The following is a 24,547-nucleotide window of genomic DNA, read 5'->3' on the forward strand; positions in this document are numbered from 1 at the left end:
ATGGGTTGGTTAAAGTGTGCATGTCCTGTTTATACAACATAAGGGTGGGTGGGAGGGCCCAAGGACAATTCCATGGTGCACCTCTTTTTTCTTTCATTTTTCTTTGCGTCATGTGCTGTTTGGGGAGTATTTTTTTGAAGGGCCATCCTGCGTGACACTGCAGTGCCACTCCTAGATGGGCCAGGTGTTTGTGTCGGCCACTAGGGTCGCTTATCTTACTCACACAGCTACCTCATTGCGCCTCTTTTTTTCTTTGCGTCATGTGCTGTTTGGGGAGTGTTTTTTGGAAGGGCCATCCTGCGTGACACTGCAGTGCCACTCCTAGATGGGCCAGGTGTTTGTGTCGGCCACTAGGGTCGCTTAGCTTACTCACACAGCTACCTCATTGCGCCTCTTTTTTTCTTTGCGTCATGTGCTGTTTGGGGAGTGTTTTTTGGAAGGGCCATCCTGCGTGACACTGCAGTGCCACTCCTAGATGGGCCAGGTGTTTGTGTCTGCCACTAGGGTCGCTTAGCTTAGTCATCCAGCGACCTCGGTGCAAATTTTAGGACTAAAAATAATATTGTGAGGTGTGAGGTGTTCAGAATAGACTGAAAATGAGTGGAAATTATGGTTTTTGAGGTTAATAATACTTTGGGATCAAAATGACCCCCAAATTCTATGATTTAAGCTGTTTTTTAGTGTTTTTTGAAAAAAACACCCGAATCCAAAACACACCCGAATCCGACAAAAAAAAATTCGGTGAGGTTTTGCCAAAACGCGGTCGAACCCAAAACACGGCCGCGGAACCGAACCCAAAACCAAAACACAAAACCCGAAAAATTTAAAGTGCACATCTCTACTTCCAACCCCCAGTGCCTCTTTTCCACTGTTAACTCCCTCCTCTGCCCACCACCACCTCCTCTCCCTTCCTCATTGTCTGCTCTTGACTTTGCCACTTATTTAACATCCAAGATTGATTCCATACGTCAGGACATCACATCCCACCAGACCAGCAACCAGCCACCACCCATCCCTTGCCAACCCTCCCCTTCCCTCTCACCAACTCTGATATCTTCCTCCCATGTATCTGGTGAGGAAGTCATGGCCCTCATTTGTTCCTCCCCACACCACCTCCCCACTTGACCCTATCCCCTCCCACCTCCTCTGCTACCTCTCTCCTGCCTGTTCCCATCTTGCCCACCTTCTCAATCTCTCCCTCTCATCAGGCACTGTCCCCTCTGCTTTCAAGCATGCTCTTGTCTCCCCTATTCTTAAAAACCTACCCTTGATCCAAACACTCTCTCCAACAATCGACCCATCTCTCTCCTCCCTTTTGCCTCCAAACTCCTTGAGCGTATTGTCTATAATCGCCTCACTGCCTTTCTTTCCTCTCACTCACTGCTTGATCCATTCCAGTCTGGTTTCTGTTTTCTTTAACCCACTGAAACTGCCCTCACAAAAGTTTGCAATGACCTCCATGCAGCCAAATCTAAGGGCCACTAATCTCTGCATATTCTTCTTGACATCTCTGATGCTTTTGACACTGTGGACCACCCTCTCCTTCTGCAAATCCTTCACTCTCTTGATCTGCGTGATACTGCCCTCTCCTGGCTGTCCTCCTACCTCTCTGACCTCTCTGATCGTTCCTTCTCTGTCTCCTCTCATGACACTACCTCCGCCCTACTTCCACTAACTGTTGGTGTCCCCTAAGGCTCTGTTCTTGGTCCTCTCCTTTTCTCTCTCTCTATGTCTTCTTTAGGTGAACTCATTAGTTCTTTTAACTTCCAATATCACATCTATGCTGATGACACTTCATTCTACCTTTGCTCCCCTGATCTCTCCCCGGCTCTCCTCACTCATACCTCCAACTGTCTCTCTGCTATTTCTTCCTGGATGTCCCAGCGCTTTCTTAAACTCAACATGTCTAAGACTGAGCTGATCATCTTCCCACCCTCCTGCACAACCTCACCTCCCACAATCTCATTATCTATTAATGGTACGACTATCTCCTCTAGCCCCCAAGTACGCTGTCTTGGCGTAATCCTTGATTCCTCCGTCTCCTTCAAACCACACATTCAGCACCTCTCACAAACCTATCATTTTCATCTCAAAAACATTTCCAGGATCAGACCCTTTCTCACCCAGGATGCCACCAAGACCATTATTCACTCACTGTTATTTCTAGACTGGATTACTGTAATTTCCTCCTAACTGGCCTCCCTGACAATTACCTTTCTCCACTCCAATCTATCCTCAATGCTGCAGCCCGGCACATCTTCCTCACCAAACGCACTACATCCACCTTCCCTTTCCTACAAGCCCTTCACTGGCTTCCCTTCCCTTTCAGAATCCAATTCAAACTTCTCACACTCACTTACAAAGCACTCACCCACTCCTCTCCTATTTACATCTCTAACCTTATCTCCCCTTACTCTCCCACCTGTCCTCTTCGCTCTGCTGATGTACACTGACTCTCCTGTCTTCTGATTACATCCTCCCACTCCTTTCTCCAAGATTTTTCACATGCTGCTCCCTTACTCTGGGATTCTTTACCTCTCCCCCTCAGACTCTCCACCTCCCTACAGAACTTTAAACGGGCTCTTAAGACACACTTCTTTACCAAACCCAGCCAAATCTCACCCTAACCCTCTGTCCCATGCTTGGTCTACCCCATCTGTGTCACCCCTGTCTGTCTGCCCCTCCCCTTTAGAATGTAAGCTCTCACGAGTAGGGCCCTCTTCCCTCATGTGCTTATCCTTTTCTTACTTTAATAATCCTCAACTGCCCAAATCCTGCAGTTTTTTGGCCACCTTGAAACTTATCTCAGTGTCATCTGCTGATGTAGTTATGCTTGGTTACCCTGTACTTGTCCTATATTGTCTTCAGCTGTTAGTAACTGTTTTCCTGTTTTGATTATGTGCATATATACTCTGTAATTGGGCGCTGTGGAACCCTTGTGGCGCCATATAAATAAAGGATAAAAATAATAATAACTCACAGCTTAGGGTTTTCTGCTTAAGAGTCCTCAAGAGCAGCGTTGCCTTAAAACCAAAATTCCCAGTAGGGAAGAGACTCTAATAGTGTGATAACGTTTTTAACAGGTTACATTTAGACTTTCACAAAAAAGAAAAACCCATATAAAATGGACTCGTACAATTGTAATGGTAAAAACATGCTTATCTGATATCATGTATCAGTGGAGAGGTAGCGGTACGTAGCCTTACCTGCTGTGAGTTGTTATACGTTTATTAAATAAAAAAATGCAAATAAAATAAATATAAAAAGTCCCTACTCTGCTTTCCATCATACACAGGCCCAGATTTATCAAACCTTGGAGAGAAATAAATTGCACAGAGATAAAGTACCAGCCAATCAGCTCCTAACTGCAATGTTACAAGCTGTGTTTGAAATATGACAGCTGATTGGTTGGTACTTTATCGTCGCGCAGTTTATCACGCTCCAAGGCTTGATAAATCTGGGCCATAGAATGCGCCACCCCTGTGTGTTACACGTGAACATTTTATGAGGGACTGCCAGCCTTTCTCTCAAACTACTTCGTGTCATGTGTAAACTAGTTCTATACCATAGGAAATGGGGCTGTTTGTGGTTTTTATTTGTTTTTAATAACATCTTCTATTTGGTTGCCATTTCCTGTCTTAAGATAGTGCATGAAAATAATGTATGGCTATAAGTGATAGCTAATAAAAAAAAAAGGGCAGAAAACCATATCTATATTATACAGAGTTATCAAATCTATGTAGTATAAAAGATAAAACAGCAGAGTGCTCAGGAGACTATGTGGCCATGTTCGAAGGCAAATAATTTCTGACTTCTTTGTACATTTGTTTGTAAACATTTTTATTAAAGTGTATAAGTATAAAAGTACAAAAGTGTAAGTAAATACAATTTTTCTAACAGCAGAGACTTTTTATTTTAGTATACTTCACCGGTTTAAGTTATGATACATTTTCAAGCCTTGAAAAGGTTATTTTGTATTATATGTATAAGATGTGTAACAAAACATTTGCTACAACCTTAAGATCACATCATACAGTATGGTATAAAAGAGATCCAGTCACATGGTTGACAATGACCATATCAAGATTCATAATGTTCATACTAGAATGCCGACATGTTCAATTGTCATCATCTGAAATGTCCCCATGTCAGAATAGCGACGGTTAGAGTTGGGTGTAGGCGGAGTAAACACACCTGAACTGCCACTCGGCACAGGTCATTGCTAGAAGCGCTAGTCACATGACCACCAGATCCCAGGAGAAGACTCTGGAGCCGCTGCAGCCACCTGGACAATTAGGTTAACATTCTATCATATCGTCATAGCATCCAATGACTGTCGATATTCTCATATCATGATGCTTGTGGACCTAACATACCACACCTGATATAAAAATGTTGTTTTGCTTTGCTTAGTATTGTTTGTACCATGTCTATGACAAATAAATAAGATTTGTGTTTCATGTAATAAGTGGAATACCATTTGCTGTACTTATAATATATTCTTGGTTTAATAATGCAACAGGATGACAGGAAGCCACTTGTTCTGGGTCTTTGCCGTGTTTAAAGATTACTGTATTTTGTGTTAAATTTAAGTCAGTCCTTGTTTCCAAATATAGGGGTCTATATATCTAAATGTCCTTTATGTTAGCGCTAAGATACATCTTCCATTGCCGCCTATTGCTATATTAGCACTGCAATGTGTCAAAATAACAGTTCCCGGAGAATTGTTATGCTAACTTACCTCTACAACAATCTGTTGATTCCCAGTATCACATCGCTTAGCACTAATGAAATATTGTAGTTCTATGTTTGCAGCCAGACTGTATGTGTGGGACTAACCAAAAGCCTTCATATGTGGGGAATTTTTTGACTGCATATGCATAATCTACAAAGTATCCAGAGCCATTTTGTGACCTTAGGTAAGTATAACCCTATCCTCAGATGGCATTATGTTTATTTGACAACTTACACAAAGCTTTTCAGTAGCCAAAGCATTAAAAGACCAAGCCAGTTACTGCGGCAGTGAAATGTCACAAAATTATGGGATCCAGTCTTTAGGTTGACACTCATTAGGTCGACCACTATTAGTCGACATGCATTAGGTTGACATGGTCTATATTTCGACATGGACAAGGTCGATATGAGTTTTTCACATTTTTTTTTTTAAACGTTTTCATACTTTACGATCCACTTGGACTATGACTGGGAATAGCAACCTGTGCTGAGCACAGCTGTAGCAGAGCAAGGCACCTTGCCCAAAGCAAGGGTATACGGTGCACTTAGGATTCCCGGTCACTTTACGAAGAAAACGGCACCCAAAAAAAAGTAAAAACTTCATGTCGACCTTTTTCCTTGTCGACCTTGTTCATGTCGACATGACTGCATCGACCGATTTCATGAGTCGACCTAGTCACTGTCAACCAATATTTGTTGACCTAATGACTGTCGACCCTAATAGCCACACACCAAAATTACAGGCACCGTTGGAGGAATCTCTAATTCCCCCATGGAATGTCTCCTGTTTAATTTTAGTCATGTTAAAATACAATTTTTTCAGTGGAAACACAGAAAAAAGGTGTTATCTAACCCTGACATTACTGCCCTGTTGTTAAAGTCTCTAAATGTGGGGTCAGATGGAAAGTATTTAGTAAAACTTTCAGCACTGTCCTTCTGGATTTAGGTTATGTTAATGTGATATTATTATTATAATAGTATTACTTCTATCCTCTATAGTTAATTTTCTAAGGTTGGCCTCTCCCAAAATTTGCATTCCTTGTGCCAGAGGTTCTCAAACACAGTGCTTAAGGCACCCCAATGGTCCATGTTTTAAGTTTATCCATGTTTGGTCACAGGTGACTAAATTAGCACCTCCGTCAATTTGATTTAACAATCTGTACTGAGCCATGGATATACCTAAAACCTAGACCTTTAGGGTGCCTTGAGTACCCGTGTTTGAGAACCTCTGCCTTGTGCCATATTATCAAACCAGATCCATAAGTATTTGTTATTTTAGTTTTTGTGTTTAATCTGAGATTTAAGGCCCATACACACTAGAAGACTTGAAAGATGTGAAAGATGAACAATTTTGAAGATGAGCGATTTGAACTCCCTGGCAAACGATAATGAGTGTGCACACAGCGATTTTACAAACGATCTGAACAACAAACGATCTGCTATGTTGTGATTGAGGGGATTGAGCTGCATGCAACTGGTGACCCGTTAAAAATGAGCACGGGTTCGCTGTGTACACAGTAGACAATTTGAATGATAGATCAAAACCCTCTCGCTCAAATTGCTGGAAAAAAAATATTCTGGTGTATTTTAGGCTGTATGCAATACATTGTGTTTTTGTCTCATTGGCAGGATTTTTTGTGCATTTTTTTTTTTGAAACAAAAAAGTATGCTTGCTTAGTTTTGGCACAGTGAAATATGAAAATACTAAAAGTTATTTTCTACTTGACCTTTACAGTGTTGAATGAGAATAACTAGAACTTTCAGTAAACACAATAGTAAGTTAGTGTTCTGCATGGGTAGCCTGACTGACGTCTCTAACTGGGTGTGGTGGTATTGATGTATGTGTTACTAAAATTGCTCAGTATGACCTAGAGTCAAATAAACTGGTTCTTTCTAATCCTTAGGTTTATGGCAGTGTTGCAACAGGGAGCACTCCCCATCATATACTCAGTGAGACTTCAGTCTAAAGTCTATTGTTCTGCAACCGAGCCTTAAATGGATATATTCCCCAACACATTCTGCTTTCCAAAATAGACTGTAATCTATACATATAATAAAACTGTAAGTGCTGTGTCTTTACATAGTATGTTTTTTTGGGGGAAATATGCTTCTAGGGACTGTTTGTGAACTATGGAGAGGGAAAAAAAAAGTGCAGAATTTGTGTATGTCTATTTGTCTGTTCCGGCATTACTCAGAAAGTACTTTACAAATTTGGATTGCGTTTTCGCTATTGTATAGATTAATGACCTAGATAGAAACTGAGGTATGTATTATCTCTATGTGATGTCAGGGAGAAGTGCAATCATGGAAAAACCAGACTTTTGACACTCCCAATGTGCAGACTCCTCAAATCCAAAATAACTATTTATGTATATATATATATATACACACACACACACACACACACACACACACACACACACACACACACACACACACACACACACACACACACACACACACACACACACACACACACACACACACACACACTGCATGATAATCCAACTATGGGTAATTGGGAATTATGCTTCAGGCATGAGAAGCACAATCTTCAACAGGTGTTGGCATTGGGGCTAACAGGACAGCCCTGGGGGAAACCATTAGCAGTGATAAAGTACCACTGCTAAGTAGATATAAGAAACTCTTTTTCCGTGATAACACATGGGTTCATATGCTTATCCCGGATTCCATGCATTTTTTGCCCTATAAAAATTGGCTATAATTGGATAGCCTGAAAATAACCATCTTGTTTTTATCGGCTGAAAAACAATTGAGGCTAATTGGGTTCCAGCCTTTATATTAATCACTAATCAGGCAGTTTATCTTGACTCACAAAGTTTCAGTTTACATGTCAATCCAGTAGATGGCTCACCAAAACAAATACCTCACATTATGGTCAATATGTACAATATAAAATATACATAACAATATTAGATGGTACTGCTGTCTTTGTAAAATTAGCTCTGTTGAGCAGTAAGAGACATCCATGCAAGTGAAGCCGTGGGCAAATGCTAGTATCACCTACAGATCTCCAATGTTTAACAGCATATTATCTGTCAAAGTCTGCTACATCTCAGAAATTCTCCTTATTGAAGTAGAACTGCACTTTTCTTGGATCCAAGCTAGAATAATGATGGCAGCATTGTTGTAGGTTCTTACCCAATGCTTGCGGACCACAAAGAAAAACTCCCACAGTAGACCTGTACAATAGAAAGAAAAAAATATATACATTGTAAATGGATCTAAGACAACTTTATTCTCTGTCATACATGTGGTCCACTGGAACCATGGTATAGCGTGAGCTGAGGAGTCTGGACATGTAAGAGTTAAAGCTATGTCTCAGCAGTACAGGCTCCTCCTCTCTATGCCCATTCTCTGCTTGCAGCAGACTGTTTTTTCTTTGGTGCCCAAGGAACAATACAGCTGACACCAAGTTAAATTAACCAATTAATCACTTAAATTCCTCATATATAAGGAAAGTCAGTAATATTGAGACTATGCTCCTGATGAAAGTGCTTAATAGCACAGAAACGTGTTGAGCTACAAGGAGAGGAGAGAAGGGGTAGCTCAAGACCAGTGACAGATTTTACCTATGGGCTGCAGGAATGCAGCCCCCCATGTAAAGTCTGCCACATCAGTGAGCTCAGCTGAGCCAGTTGCAGTCTGTGTGACTGCACTGGCTCAGTCGTTTCACTGTGATTGGCAGTGACTTCTTATTGGAACTTCTACTTGCCAGTCACCCATAGGACAGGCAGTCCCATTGGGAGGTGTTTCCTCCCTCCAGGACTGCCAGACCGGGCTGCAATTAGCAGAGAGCTGGCTTTCTGTTGGAAGCCACTCCCTGCCTGATCATCAGCCCAATCCGGCTTCTATAGGCTGCAGCCGATGCAGTCCATAGAAGCCAGGGGTTTTTGCTGCGCACTCCGCTTGTGCACATGCACAGGTTCCGGTGCCTGTCGGCTCCATTGTGCAGGCGCCAGGACCCTACTGGTCAGGGCCGGCTCTCTACTCTCCATTATGGGTAGCAGCAGCCGCTGATCAAGAACATTGGTACACTTGTAAAACACTACATATTAGTTGCTAAGTCTATCTAATATTTTTTATTGCATCTTATCTATTTATTACTGTTTAATGAATAAAGCTATTTAATATGGTGTTTTCATATAAATATATTTCCATAGACAAACTGCCAAAATACACTTGAGGCTTCTTGGAAGGACCACTTAAGTACAGTCACCAAAAGCATTTCATTATTTGTGAAACTTTCCCAGGGATGTGGCTGACTGGTGCAAATGGGGCATTTCAGTAGAATAATAGGGGTCGATTCTATTCGGCAACTAATGAATAGCGCCGGGAATTAGCTCCCAACGCTATTCAATTCAGCTAAAGTTAAGTCGGCGATGTCCCGTTCTCGCCGACTTAACAGGTAGTTTTGTCGGGAGAACGGGCATTCTCCGACTTAACTACCCGGTGCGAGGCTGATTCCCGACAGAATCAGCCTCGCGCCGGCCGCGAGGCAGCACTTTTGTCGAGATTCTTCTCTCATCCCCCGGGGATGAGAGAAGAATTCCCGACAATTGCGGGCAACTAGTAGCAGAATTGAATAGCGTCGGGAGCTAATTCCCGGCGCTATTCTTTAGTTGCCGAATAGAATTGACCCCATAGAATAGAATATCATCACTTGTTCCTTCGAACCAATTGCTAAAGAAATTTACAATAGGAAGTTTTCACTTTGAGGACTTCTTTAACATGGCTGCCAACAGTTTCAATAATTACAATTGTTTGACAACTTGTGTTGTTAATAAAGTTTTACTAATAACAGGTGAGCTGACTGAGGAGTAAAATTTAGTGAATCTGGTAATGGAGTTTTAACAAGCTACTAGAAGAGTACTGCACCACAGAAAAATTGAGCAATAACTGCATAACAATTTATGTTTCACACGTGATTCTAAAGTAAAAGTGTTATCTAGTTGGATTTAAAAAAAATAAAAATAAACTACATTTTAGTATTATTCCATGCATGTTGAAAAGAGTAAAATAATTTACATACATTGTTACCTTTTTTCCGTCCCCAATTTGGATTAAAAGAGAAATACAATGATCATCTCTACAAAGGATAACAGTGTTTCAAAGATAATACATCGTTGCAACAATGTCGACAAAACTTGGCCTTAGATTAATTCCTAGTTCTCTTTTATGGAAAACTGCCGGGAGTTTCTTAATTTTGAAAATAAGATTTTACTCACCGGTAAATCTATTTCTCGTAGTCCGTAGTGGATGCTGGGAACTCCGTAAGGACCATGGGGAATAGACGGGCTCCGCAGGAGACTGGGCACTCTAAAAGAAAGATTAGGTACTATCTGGTGTGCACTGGCTCCTCCCTCTATGCCCCTCCTCCAGACCTCAGTTAGGATACTGTGCCCGGAAGAGCTGACACAATAAGGAAGGATTTTGAATCCCGGGTAAGACTCATACCAGCCACACCAATCACACCGTATAACTCGTGATACTATACCCAGTTAACAGTATGAAATATAACTGAGCCTCTCAACAGATGGCTCAACAATAACCCTTTAGTTAGGCAATAACTATATACAAGTATTGCAGACAATCCGCACTTGGGATGGGCGCCCAGCATCCACTACGGACTACGAGAAATAGATTTACCGGTGAGTAAAATCTTATTTTCTCTGACGTCCTAGTGGATGCTGGGAACTCCGTAAGGACCATGGGGATTATACCAAAGCTCCCAAACGGGCGGGAGAGTGCGGATGACTCTGCAGCACCGAATGAGAGAACTCAAGGTCCTCCTCAGCCAGGGTATCAAATTTGTAGAATTTAGCAAACGTGTTTGCCACTGACCAAGTTGCAGCTCGGCAAAGTTGTAAAGCCGAGACCCCTCGGGCAGCCGCCCAAGATGAGCCCACTTTCCTCGTGGAATGGGCTGTTACTGATTTAGGATGCGGCAATCCAGCCGCAGAATGCTCCAGCTGAATTGTGCTACAAATTCAGCGAGCAATAGTCTGCTTAGAAGCAGGAACACCTATTTTGTTGGGTGCCTACAGGATAAAAAACGAGTCAGTTTTCCTGACTCCAGCCATCCTGGAAATATAAATTTTTAAGGCCCTGACTACGTCCAGTAACTTGGAATCTTCCAAGTCCCTAGTAGCCGCAGGCACTACAATAGGTTGGTTCAAGTGAAAAGCTGATACCACCTTAGGGAGAAACTGGGGACGAGTCCTCAATTCTGCCCTATCCATATGGAAAATCAGATAAGGGCTTTTACATGACAAAGCCGCCAATTCTGACACACGCCTGGCCGAAGCCAAGGCCAATAACATGACCACTTTCCACGTGAGATATTTTAAATCCACAGTTTTAAGTGGCTCAAACCAATGTGATTTTAAGAAACTCAACACCACGTTGAGATCCCAAGGTGCCACAGAAGGCACAAAAAAGGGGCTGAATATGTAGCACTCCCTTTACAAATGTCTGAACTCCAGGCAGTGAAGCCAGTTCTTTCTGGAAGAAAATCGACAGAGCCGAAATCTGGACCTTAATGGAACCCAAATTTAGGCCCATAGTCACTCCTGACTGTAGGAAGTGCAGAAAACGACCCAGCTGAAATTCCTCTGTTGGGGCCTTCCTGGCCTCACACCACGCAACATATTTTCGCCAAATACGGTGATAATGGTTTGCGGTTACTTCTTTCCTAGCTTTTATCAGCGTAGGAATGACTTCCTCCGGAATGCCCTTTTGCTTTAGGATCCGGAATTCAACCGCCATGCCGTCCAACGCAGCCGCGGTAAGTCTTGGAACAGACAGGGCCCCTGCTGTAGCAGATCCTGTCTGAGCGGTAAAGGCCATGGGTCCTCTGATATTATTTCTTGAAGTTCTGGGTACCAAGCTCTTCTTGGCCCATCCGGAACCACGAGTATCGTTCTTACTCCTCGTTTTCTTATTATTCTCAGTACCTTTGGTCAGAGGTGTATCTAGGGGTCCGAGCGCCCCTGGCAAAGTAAGGGACTGGCGCCCCCCCATATTTGTAATGGCGAAGGCAGAAAAAAGTGCGTGGCCACTCAATAGTACCCCAAATTCAAATTACACCACACAGTAGTGCCCCTTACTCACATTACACTGCATTACATTCATCTAAGTGTGAAGAAATGATGTATTTTGGAAGGTGAATAGTCAGAAGGTATCTATAGCCATTATAGCGGTTTGTGGCACACACATAGTCACTGCAGGGGCTATGTAGCCTCCAGTTACGGAATGAGCAAGAAGTCGGTAATGAATGGGTTGATAATCCTAGAACTTGGTATTATTAAAAGCAACAGGTAAAGAGCAACAACTCGCAGCCATAATGTCAACTGATTAGGACAGGAGCTGAGCAGCTGATATACCCAGGGCTGGCACGAGCAAAAAAACTTTGGTAAGTGAATATATATTTTGGAGCCCCTTAGTGAAATATATTAGGGCATGGCTTCATATGGAAGGGGTGTGACCACAGAATAGTATCGTACCAATGAACACGGAGGGAGGCGGCAACAGTGGGCAGTGAGACGGGACGTTTATAGTTTACTTTTTATGGCACTGGGCAGCAGGCAACCCCCTCCGCTCAGCCAACAGCTGCCTAATCACCAGCAGCAGGCACATGGCACAGAAAGTACACAGCAGGCACTCACCTCAGACTGGGAGCAGAAGCACAGTGCCCAGCAGAGCTCCTATGTTCTTTCCGGCCATGTGACCCTCCTCCCTAGCTCCGTCCACTCCGACTCTCTCTGTCATAGGTACATACTTGTGGGCAAGGTTATAGATGTGTGCGGTCATCCGTGCATTACAGTGCTGACTGCGGTGCTTATTGCGAACATGGATGTTAGGCAGGGACTCTTCTAGCCAGTAGGTCACCGATCCTCCCGGACTCTGCCTGCAGGGGTATCCTGCCGTCTCTCCCTACAGAACTCACCCAGCACCGACTCACTCTCTTCCCTGCGTCTGCACTCATTCTCCCTCTGCACCTACACTCTCTCCCCAGCACCTGCACCCACACCATGCACCTGCACTCTCTCCCTTGCATCTACACTCTCTCACTGCACCTACAGTATATCTCTTACGCCTGCACTCTCACCCTGCGCCTACACTCCATCCCTTGTGCCTGCATCTACATTCGCTCCCCAACACCTACATTCTCTCCCCTGTGCCTTCACTCCCTTCCCTGTGCCTGTACCTACACTCCCCTGTGCCTACAGTTCCTCCCCTATGCCTGCACTCTCTCCCCTTCACCTTATCAGACCTGGTGCTCTTTGCAGCCGCATACTCTGCCTAATGGTAGAACCGGCATTTGATACTGTATTGCACTCTGAAAGCAGGGACATAGTAAAGGTGGGTACACACTGGCTGATATATCGGGCATTCTATTGTATGGCCGATATATCGCGGGTCTGTCGGCCAATGTGTACGGCCTATATGTCTGTGAACTCCGTCGTTCAGACATATCGCGTCGGCCCCGCAGCACAGCCTACGGCCAATATATCTGCTGATATATTGGCGCATCGCTGTGTATGATGCTGCAGTGGCCAGCGGTGATTGACAGCTGAACTGGGCGGGAGTGTGTACACGCCCGCCCAGTTCATGACGTCAGTCCCCGGCGGATCGGGCAGTGTGTATGCACAGTACACTGCCCGATCCGTCCATAGATATATCTGCCGATCAATTGATCAGCAGATATATCTATCAGTGTATACCCACCTTAAGACATGTCTAATAAAGAATAAGAATATATGATTACTTAGAAGCAGGTAATACAGAAAGGGGCTTGCCTGGGCTGTGCAATGGTCAGTGTATAGTACACTGTGTAAACCAGGTGTCTCAGGCTTGGAACTCCCACTCCACCCATCATTATCCCCCCTCCTCAATTCCCTCCAACCCTCACTTGCATTTACTATCACCAGCAACATCCTGTCCTGACAGAGCACACTGCACCAGCCACCCGTGACCAGATCATGCCTCCGGCCAGAACGATAACAGTTTTTCTGTAACCCCTTCCCTACCAGGCAGCACAGACTGTGTGCTCGCCTCCTGACAAGTAATAAAGCAGCACAGACTTCACTGCACACTCGCTGCTGCTCCCTCTCACCATCTATCACTCGTTCCTGTGCTGACATGCAGGCTGTGAGAGGAGGGACGGAGGGGTAACAGCTGCCAGACGATTAACACTGCCACATTATGTTTTTACCACCACCGCTGTACTCACAAGTCTCAGCGGGTCACTCACTCACTGTGTCCACAGCTTACTTCCTTGAACATCCCGCGGCTGCTGACAAGAACAGTACACGCCTACTCTGGGCATACAGCCAATAGGCATGCAGCTGTACCAGGCTAGGTGGCTTCTGGGAGTTGTAGTTTGTTTCGTTTTTTCGCTTTGTGCGGCCGCGGGTGGCACCGCTGGGTGGCGCCCCTCCTCTGCTGGCGCCCCTGGCGAGTGCCATCCTGGCCAAAGCATAGATACGCCCCTGCCTTTGGTATGAGAGGCAGAGGAGGGAATACATAAACCGACTGGTACACCCACGGTGTCACTAGAGCGTCCACAGCTATTGCCTGAGGGTCCCTTGACCTGGTGCAATATCTAGTTTTTTGTTTAGGCGGGACGCCATCATGTCCACCTGTGGCCTTTCCCAATGGTTTACCAACAGTTGGAAGACTTCTGGATGAAGTCCCCACTCTCCCGGGTGTCGGTCGTGTCTGCTGAGGAAGTCTGCTTCCCAGTTGTCCACTCCCGGAATGAACACTGCTGACAGTGCTAAGACGTGATTTTCCGCCCATCGGAGAATCCTTGTGGCTTCTGCCATCGCCATCCTGCTTCTTGTGCCGCCCTGTCGGTTTACATGGGCGACTGCCGTGATGTTGTCTGATTGGATCAGTACCGGCTGGTTTTGAAGCAGAGGCCTTGCCAGACTTAGGGCATTGTAAATGGCCCTCAGTTCCAGAATATTTATGTGTAGGGACGACTCCTGACTTGACCAAAGTCCTTGGAAATTACTTCCCTGTGTGACTGCCCCCCAGCCTCGAAGGCTGGCATCCGTGGTTACCAGGACCCAGTCCTGTATGCCGCATCTGCGGCCCTCTTGAAGATGAGCACTCTGCAGCCACCACAGTAGAGATACCCTGGTCCTTGGAGACAGGGTTATCAGCCGATGCATTTGAAGATGCATTTCCGACCACTTGTCCAAGAGGTCCCACTGAAAGGTTCTTGCATGGAACCTGCCGAATGGAATTTTGCTTCGTAAGAAGCTACCATTTTTCCCAGGACTCGTGTGCAGTGATGCACCGATACCTGTTTTGGTTTCAGGAGGTCTCTGACTAGAGATGACAGCTCCTTGGCTTTCTCCTGCGGGAGAAACACTTTTTTCTGTTCTGTGTCCAGAACCATCCCCAGGAACAGCAGGCGTGTGGTAGGAACCAGCTGTGACTTTGGAATGTATAGAATCCATCCGTGCTGTTGTAGCACTTCCCGAGATAGTGCTACTCCGACCAACAACTGCTCCATGGACCTCGCCTTTATAAGGAGATCGTCCAAGTACGGGATAATTAAAAACTCCCTTTTTTCGAAGGAGTATCATCATTTCTGCCATTACCTTGGTAAAGACCCTCGGTACCGTGGACAGTCCAAACGGCAGTGTTTGGAATTGGTAATTGCAATCCTGTACCACAAATCTGAGGTACTCCTGGTGAGGATGGTAAATGGGGACATGTAGGTAAGCATCCTTGATGTCCAGGGATACCATGTAATCCCCCTCCTCCAGGCTTGCAATAACCGCCCTGAGCGATTCCATCTTGAACTTGAATTTTTTTATGTATGTGTTCAAGGACTTCAAATTTAAAATGGGTCTCACCGAACTGTCCGGTTTCGGTACCACAAACAGTGTGGAATAGTAACCCCGTCCTTGTTGAAGTAGGGGCACCTTGACTATCACCTGCTGGGAATACAGCTTGTGAATTGCCTCTAGCACAGCCTCCCTGCCTGAGGGAGTTGTCGGCAAGGCAGATTTGAGGAAACGGCGGGGGGGGAGACGCCTCGAATTCCAGCCTGTACCCCTGAGATACTACTTGAAGGATCCAGGGATCCACCTGTGAGCGAGCCCACTGATCGCTGAAATTTTTGAGGCGGCCCCCCACCGTACCTGGCTACGCCTGTGGAGCCTCCGCGTCATGCGGTGGACTCAGAGGAAGCGGGGGAAGAATTTTGATTCTGGGAACTGGCTGACTGGTGCAGCTTTTTCCCTCTTCCCTCGTCTCTGTGCAGAAAGGAAGCGCCTTTGACCCGCTTGCTTTTCTGAAGCCGAAAGGACTGTACCTGATAATACAGTGCTTTCTTAGGCTGTGAGGAAACCTGAGGTAAAAATTTTTCTTCCCAGCTGTTGCTGTGGATACGAGGTCCCAGAGACCATCCCCAAACAATTCCTCACCCTTATAAGGCTCTATGTGCCTTTTAAAGTCAGCATCACCTGTCCAGTGTCGGGTCTCTAATACCCTCCTGACAGAATGGACATTGCATTAATTCTGGATGCCAGCCGGCAAAATATCCCTCTGTGCATCCCTCATATATAAGACGACGACTTATGTTCGCAAAATAGTATCCCTGTTTGACAGGGTTACAGACCACGCTGCAGCAGCACTATCTGCAGGTCTCAGTCTAGTACCTGAGTGTGTAAATACAGACTTCAGGATAGCCTCGTGCTTTTTATCAGCAGGTACCTTCAAAGTGGCCGTATCCTAAGACGGCAGTGCCACCTTTTTTGACAAACGTGTGAGCGCCTTATCCACCCTAGGGGATATCTCCCAGCGTAACTTATCCTCTGGCGGGAAAAGGTACGCCATCAGTAACTTTTTAGAAATTACCAGTTTCTTATCGGGGGAACCCACGCTTTTTCACACTTCATTCACTCATTTGATGGGGGAACAAAACACTGCCTGCTTTTTCTCCCCAAACATAAAACCCTTTTTTAGTGGTACTTGGGTTAATGTCAGAAATGTGTAACACATTTTTTATTGCCGGGATCATGTAACGGATGTTCCTAGTGGATTGTGTATATGTCTCAACCTCGTCGACACTGGAGTCAGACTCCGTGTCGACATCTTTTGAGCCCCTGATGGCCTTTGAGACGCCTGGGCAGGCGCGGGCTGAGAAGCCGGCTGTCCCATAGCTGTTACGTCATCCAGCCTTTTATGTAAGGAGTTGACACTGTCGGTTAATACCTTCCACCTATCCATCCACTCTGGTGTCGGCCCACAGGGGGCGACATCCCATTTATCGGCATCTGCTCCGCCTCCACATAAGCCTCCTCATCAAACATGTCGACACAGCCGTACCGACACACCGCACACACACAGGGAATGCTCTGACTGAGGACAGGACCCCACACAGCCCTTTGGGGAGACAGAGAGAGAGTATGCCAGCACACACCAGAGCGCTATATAATGTAGGGATAAACAATATCACTGAGTGAATTTTCCCCAATAGCTGCTTGTATAAACAATATTGCGCCTAAATTTAGTGCCTCCCCTCTCTTTTTAACCCTTTGAGCCTGAAAACTACAGGGGAGAGCCTGGGGAGCTGTCTTCCAGCTACACTGTGAAGAGAAAATGGCGCCAGTGTGCCGAGGGAGATAGCTCCGCCCCTTTTTCGCTGACTTTTCTCCCGCTTTTTTATGGATTCTGGCAGGGGTAATTATCACATATATAGCCTCTGGGGCTATATATTGTGATTATTTTGCCAGCCAAGGTGTTTTTATTGCTGCTCAGGGCGCCCCCCCCCCAGCGCCCTGCACCCTCAGTGACCGGAGTGTGAAGTGTGTATGAGGAGCAATGGCGCACAGCTGCAGTGCTGTGCACTACCTTGGTGAAGACTGAAGTCTTCTGCCGCTGATTTTCCGGACCATCTTCATGCTTCTGGCTCTGTAAGGGAAACGGCGGCGCGGCTTCGGGAACGAACACCAAGGACGGGTCCTGCGGTCGATCCCTCTGGAGCTAATGGTGTCCAGTAGCCTAAGAAGCCCAAGCTAGCTGCAAGCAGGTAGGTTCGCTTCTTCTCCCCTTAGTCTCTCGTTGCAGTGAGCCTGTTGCCAGCAGGTCTCACTGTAAAATAAAAAACCTAACATATACTTTCTTTCTAGGAGCTCAGGAGAGCCCCTAGTGTGCATCCAGCTCGGCCGGGCACAGAAATCTAACTGAGGTCTGGAGGAGGGGCATAGAGGGAGGAGCCAGTGCACACCAGATAGTACCTAATCTTTCTTTTAGAGTGCCCAGTCTCCTGCGGAGCCCGTCTATTCCCCATGGTCCTTACGGAGTTCCCAGCATCCACTAGGACGTCAGAGAAAAATAAACACTTGCTTATTTATGATGGCTGCAGTGTATATGGTATCATGGGTCCCTGAGTCAGGGGGGGCCACACTGCACATGTACTGTAGCACCCATTTCTTGAATACTCACCTCTCCCATTGTGGCAGCAAGAGCACAAATCATCACCAGTAAAATTTCTTGCAAACATTTTCCAGGCATTTTGCACATGCGCAGTACAGACATTGCCAGGAAAATGGCCACTACTACTTTTTCTGCAGCGGGGTACACTGGTATTCCACAGGGAATAACATCGGGGTGTAGAGTAGGATCTTGATCCGAGGCACCAACTGGCTAAAAGCTTTGACTGTTCCCAAGATGCTCAGCACCGCCTCCTCTATAACCCCGCCTTTGTGCACAGGAGCTCAGTTTGTAAGTTGGTGCCTGCAGTGCAGGCAGCTAACAGGCAGGGCTGCTCCAGCAGCCCTAAGAAAAGCTATTTTAAAGAAGATAGAAGACTTCAAGGGCTGCAGCAGGTATTTCACAGGATATACGTATTTTGTATCTTTCTCTGTGTTTTTCAGTCACATTTTACCTCAGAAATCCTCTGTTTGTGCTGTCACACTGCACTGGGGGTTTGTGTTAGGTATTATATCTGCTGACATTGTACTGTGTCGCCCATGGTTTACGCTTTTATATCATGTCAGCTACAGGGGGCGATGGGTCTGGGGCTGATTCCGCCGTGCATGGTTATGATGTCCCAGATGCATTTGAGGATAACATGGCTGCGGAGGGTTCAGGTTTTGGGGGTTCTGTACCCCCCGGTCAGTTTGTAACAATGGGGGCACACAGGGCCCGCTTTGGGCTGCCTTTTCTAATTTACTGACTACGCTGGTAACTAGACTCGCACCCCCTGTGGGACCTCCTGTGCCTTATCAGCCTTATATGGTCCCTGCGGTTAATCCGCCATGGACAGATGCTCTGTCCACTCAGTTACAGCAATTGAATAACTCTTAGGATAAACGTATTCCTGACCCTTGCCCGCCTAAGACTAAACCTAAGAAGTCCTCTAAGCAGGCTGTTACTTCCTCTCAATCCACGCATGTTCCGGATACCTCTTTTGATGACGTGTATACTGACCCCACAGACTCTGATCATGACGTTTCTGATGGGGAATTTGTTTCACAGGTGGATGTTCCTGATCTATTAGAGGCTATCAGGCTCATTCTTCAGATTGATGATGATCCTCAGCCTGCTACTACATCTAAGAAACCGGACAGGTTCAAACATCAGAAGGTTACTAAATTGGTTTTACCTCATTCTGACCACTTGGTTTACATACGTCAGGAAAACTGGGAGAACCCAGGAAAGAAATTCATCCCACACAATAAGATGCTAGCCCGCTATCCCCTTGTGGCAGAATTGAGTAAAAATTGGGAAACGCCACTGCTGGTGGATTCGCAAATCGCTTGGCTGGTGGTGTCATCTGCTCTGCCTGTCACTACCATCACTTCTCTCAAGGAGCCGACGGATAAGCATGTGGAGGGCTGCTTAAAAGCTATTTATACCCTTGCAGGGGCTGCGCATAGGCCCACCATTGCGGCTACTTGGGCCGCAGAAGCTATTGAGGCGTGGGCTCAGGAAATAGAGGCTGAGTTTCTGTCCAATTTTTCTGAACATGCCAGACAACGTCTCTCTTATATTGTCACGGCATATCAATACATTAAAGAAGCAGCTTCAGATGTTCAGATGCAGGTGTTCTGGCGGCCAAGGCTGCTACGACATCCATTTTGGCTCAACGGACATCCCTTCAGATCAGGTGAAGGCAACAGCTCTCCGTTTAGTGGTACAATCCCTCCTGGACACCGGAGTGGTAGTACCGGTGCCTCTGGCTCAGAGGGGCAGGGGGCACCATTCAATGCTGTTCCAAGTCCCCAAACCGAATGGTTCCTCCTGGCCCATACTCAACCTCAAATCTTTGAACAAGTTTGTGAGGGTCTCCAAGTTTCGTATGGAGACCCTTTGCTCTATTGTCCTGGACCATATGATATCCCTGGATATACAGGATGTTTACCTGCATATCCCTATTGCCATGTCACATCAGCCATCAGCAATACCTGCGGTTTGCTATTAGCAATCTCCATTGACAATTTCCAGGCCTTACCATTTGGTCTGACCACGGCTCCATGAATTTTCACCAAGGTCATGGCAGTTATGACGGCATCACTCCGCCGTCGGGGCATCCGGACCCTGCCGTATCTGGACGATCTGCTGATCCTGGCCAATTCCCCAGAAGTTCTCCTCCGTCATTTGGATCTGATGGTCCAGTTTCTACAAGCCCACGGGTGACTCATCAACTGGAAGAAATCATCCCTGGTCCCTGCCCAGAGCATGGTGCATCTGGGAGCGTTGTTGGACGCATACAACCAGAGGTTGTTTTTGTCACAGGAGAAAGTCCTGAAGCTTCAGGACAAGATACGTTGCTTCCTCTCTTGTCCGTGTGTGTCGATACACTCGGCGATGCAAGTACTAGACCTCATTGTGTCGGCTTTCGACATGGTGGAGTATGCTCAATTTCATTCCCGCCCTCTGCAGAAACTGATTCTTGCCAAGTGTGACAGCTTGCCCCACCGGATCAGGTCTCAAATGATCTCCTTGTCTCCGGAGGATCGTCTGCACTGACCTGTTGGCTGCAGGACCATCGATTGAGCAGGGGTCGTCCCTTCTTGATCTCAAACTGGGTCCTTCTGACGACGGATGCCAGTCTGAGGGGATGAGGCACGGTGTTGGAGCAACACTCTCTTCAGGGTAGGTGGACCAGGTGGACAGATAAACAATCTGGAATTGTGGGCAGTGTCCAATGCTCTGAAACTGGCCAGGCATCTGGTACTGAACAGGCCTGTTCAAGTACAGTCAGACAATGCCACCATGGTGGCGTACATAAATCATCAAGGCAGCACTCAAAGCCGCATGGCAATGTTGGAAGTGTCAAAGATTCTTCAGTGGGCAGAACGCCATCTGGCAGCCATATTGGCAGTGTGCATTCTGGGGGTCCTCAACTGGGAAGCGGACTTCCTCAGTTGTCAGGACATACACGCTGGAGAGTGGAGCCTTCATCCAGAAGTATTTCAACTCCTAGTGGATAAGTGGGGCCTACCAAATGTAGACCTGATGGCGTCTCGACACAATCACAATGTTCCGGTCTTTGGCGCAAGAACAAGGGATCCTCAAGCGATGTACATGGACGCATTGGCAATTCCATGGAACTTTCGGCTTCCATACGTGTTCCCCTCGGTGTCACTCATGCCCAGAGTAGTGAGGAAGTTCAAGCAAGAAGGAGGAATCCTTCTTCTAATAGCTCCAGAGTGACCCATACGGCATTGGTTCTCAGACCTATAGGGTCTCTCATTAGAGTGTCCTCTTCTGCTTCTGCAATGACCAGACCTCCTCGTTCAGGGCCCTTGTGTTTACCAGGATTTAGTCCGGCTGGCTTTGATGGCATGGCTCTGGAAGCTTCCGTACTGACGGCCAAAGGTTTTTCTGAGGCGGTCATTCAAACTATGTTGAAGGCCCATAAGCCGGCTTCTGCTCGGATTTACCATAGGGTCTGGAATTCTTACTATGCTTGGTGTGCATCTAGCAATCATAATGTTTACAAGTTTAGTACGGCCAAACTTTTGGCCTTCCTACAACAGGGCTTGGACTTGGGCCTTCCTCAAGGTTCATATTTCTGCCTTGTCAGTATGAGTTCAGAGGAAAATTGTGACTCTGCCTGATGTTCATACCTTCACTCAGGGTGTTTTATTGATTCAACCTCCCTATGTCCCACCTGTGGCTCCTTGGGATTTTTCGGTGGTTCTGGAGGCTTGGAAAGAGTCTCCGTTTGAACCTCTTGAATCTGCGGACCTTAAATGGCTTTCCTTCAAGGTCTTGTTTCTGCTGGCTATTGCCTCTGCTAGAATAGTTTCAGATTTGTGTGCCTTGTTTTGTAGGTCCCCCTATCTGATTTTTCACCGTGACCGGGCAGTTCTTTGAACGCGCCCTGGTTATCTACCTAAGGTGGTGTCTTCGTTACCTAACCACGTCTTCTTTCCACCTTAACCAGGAGATTGTGGTTCTGGCCTATGTCTCTCCGGATTTATCCTCCAAAGAGCGGTCTTTGGCTGGAGTATGGTCTCTCCATATCTATGTGAAGAGGACAGCCTCCATTAGGAAGTCTTATTTTCTCTTTGTACTGTTTGGCTTTCACAAATGTGGCTGGCCTGCTAACGAGCAGACCTTGGCCAGATGGAATAGAATGGTGATTGCACATGCTTATGTACAGGCTGGCCTTCCAGCTCCTGCTACCATCAAAGCCCATTCTACTCGGTCTGTTGGACCTTCTTGGGCAGCCCGCCGTGGTGTGACCCTTGAACAATTGTGCAAGGCGGCTACGTGGTCCTCAGTGAACACGTTCATAAGGTTCTATGCCTTCATTACTTCCGCCTCCCAGAATGCTTCCTTTGGATGCCGGGTTCTAGTGCCCACTACAGTGCATCCCCGCCCCATAAGGAACAGCTTAAGGACATCCCCGAAGTTATTCCCTGTGGAATACCAGTGTACCCCACTGCAGAAAGGAGATTTATGGTGAGAACTTACCCTTGTTAAATTTCTTTCTGCGAGGTACACTGGATTCCACAGGGCGCCCACCCAATCACACTTAGCTACTTTGGGTTGGTATGGCATTAGCCGCTGATACCTTCTCCTGTCGTGAGAATGTGGTGTACGTGGCTACTAACGTCTGTCGTCTCTTTTGCCTGCTACTGCATTGGACTGGTTAACGAAACTGAGCTCCTGTGCATGGAGGCGGGGTTATAGAGGAGGCGGCGCTGTGCATCTTGGGAACAGTCAAAGCTTTTAGCCTGTTGGTACCTCGGATCTAGATCCTACTCTACACCCCAGTGTTATTCCCTGTGGAATCCACTGTACCTCACAGAAAGAGATTTAACAAGGTTAAGTTCTTACCATAAATCTCCTTTTACCGGAGATCTGCGCATGTGTATTAGAGTCTGAGACCTTAGTGCTCAGACTCTACAGTGCCGCCGACTAGAGAGGAGAAAGCCTGCAAGGGGGAGGTTGCACACAGGCCTGCTTCTCTCTTAAAACACCCCTGTTAAAGCGAATAACGCTTATGGTGGCAAGTTCCAATTGTAAAGCGGAACGGAATTTGCTGCACTATATAAGAAACTGTTAATAAATAAATAAGTAAGCTGTAAAATGTAAATCTTGTTTTGCAACTATAAGAACAATACAAAAAAATCAGCCTATTATAAATCAGAAGGTACAAATGAAAACAAATGGCTGCATATCTCCTTTACATGGAAGTGGCTGTCAATACATGTCATAACATATTTATTTAATGCCACTTCACCAGACAAACCTGGGATGTGCTTCTGCTACCCGTGAGAACTCATTCTCCCAGATTGGTCGTCCATAACTGGTCTTCTGCTTCAATCCTGTGACTGCATCAGTTGCCACATCAAAGTTTATAATGGCATGTCCAGCCTGGGAAAGTAAGTATAGTCGATTACTCCCCACCCTGTGTTACAGAAATCATTTAACTAAAATAGTAATACTGAACTGTGACAGTTTTATGTTAAACTCAATAAAGTGGTAAACAATAGGGAAAAGTTTATTCAATTAAGTTGACGTTCACTTTCACGTTCACAAAATTTATATTGTTCTTCATTATCACCCTGTGGATTATACTGGAATCGCATTCTAGTACAGAGCCGGTAACATCTGGAGTGGTGTGGAGCTGGTGGATGATTTGGGGAGGGAATGTGCTGCCTGCTTAGAGTGCAGTATCTATGGTCTGAGTGGAGGTAACTGTCAGCAACTTGTGTTCTCGACTATTCAGCTAGTGTTCTGCATGTGAATGGAATGACTCTGCTCAGACCTCATATGCTGTTTTTTTTATTTGTTTAAAATTAATTTCTCTCATTTATAGCCAGCAACTACTGTAAACTGCATCCTCATATTAACATTTTTTCATCAATAAACCAAACGGTAAAGTAAAACAAGGTAAAGTAATTCAGAGTATTACACTGCTGTGACCGATTTAGTGTCTTTTGCTTTAGTCAAATCTGCTACTTTATTTTAATACTAATATAAGGTGTGGCTATTAAATACAATACTGATGCTATAATGTACGTTTAGTTATAGTAAGTACATTTTAACTCCGTTTCCCCATCTCTGCACTCCCCTTCTGCATCCACACACTGCTGCATTCTTATTTTCCATTGGTCAAAGCCGCGCTGTAGCTCATTATCTGCCAGCTGCCTAAACAGCTCTGTCGTTTCCTTCTTCTTTACCTCATTAACTGATGCAAAACTGGTTCCTTGGAGTACAGATTTGACATTAGGGAAAATAAAGAAGTCACATGGTGCTAGGTCTGGCAAGTATGGTGGGTGTTCTAGCACTGCAATCTGTTCCT

The 24,547-nt window shown here is 45.8% G+C and overlaps 1 protein-coding gene across 1 annotated transcript in view; it reads right to left on the minus strand.

Moving 5' to 3' along the window:
* Positions 1-3,904: 3,904 nt before the first annotated feature.
* The window catches only part of NOX1 (NADPH oxidase 1), a 173,775-nt gene continuing 153,132 nt past the window's right edge, over positions 3,905-24,547 (minus strand). The window contains exons 12-13 of the mRNA XM_063936966.1: positions 23,492-23,616; positions 3,905-7,937 (exon numbers count right to left, since the gene is read on the minus strand). Of these exons, the coding sequence (XP_063793036.1) occupies positions 7,811-7,937; positions 23,492-23,616 (252 nt within the window). The 3' untranslated portion in view covers positions 3,905-7,810. The remainder of the gene's footprint in view (positions 7,938-23,491; positions 23,617-24,547) is intronic.

This window comes from Pseudophryne corroboree, chromosome 8, assembly GCF_028390025.1.
Source record: "Pseudophryne corroboree isolate aPseCor3 chromosome 8, aPseCor3.hap2, whole genome shotgun sequence".
NCBI classification, from domain to species: Eukaryota; Metazoa; Chordata; class Amphibia; order Anura; family Myobatrachidae; genus Pseudophryne; species Pseudophryne corroboree.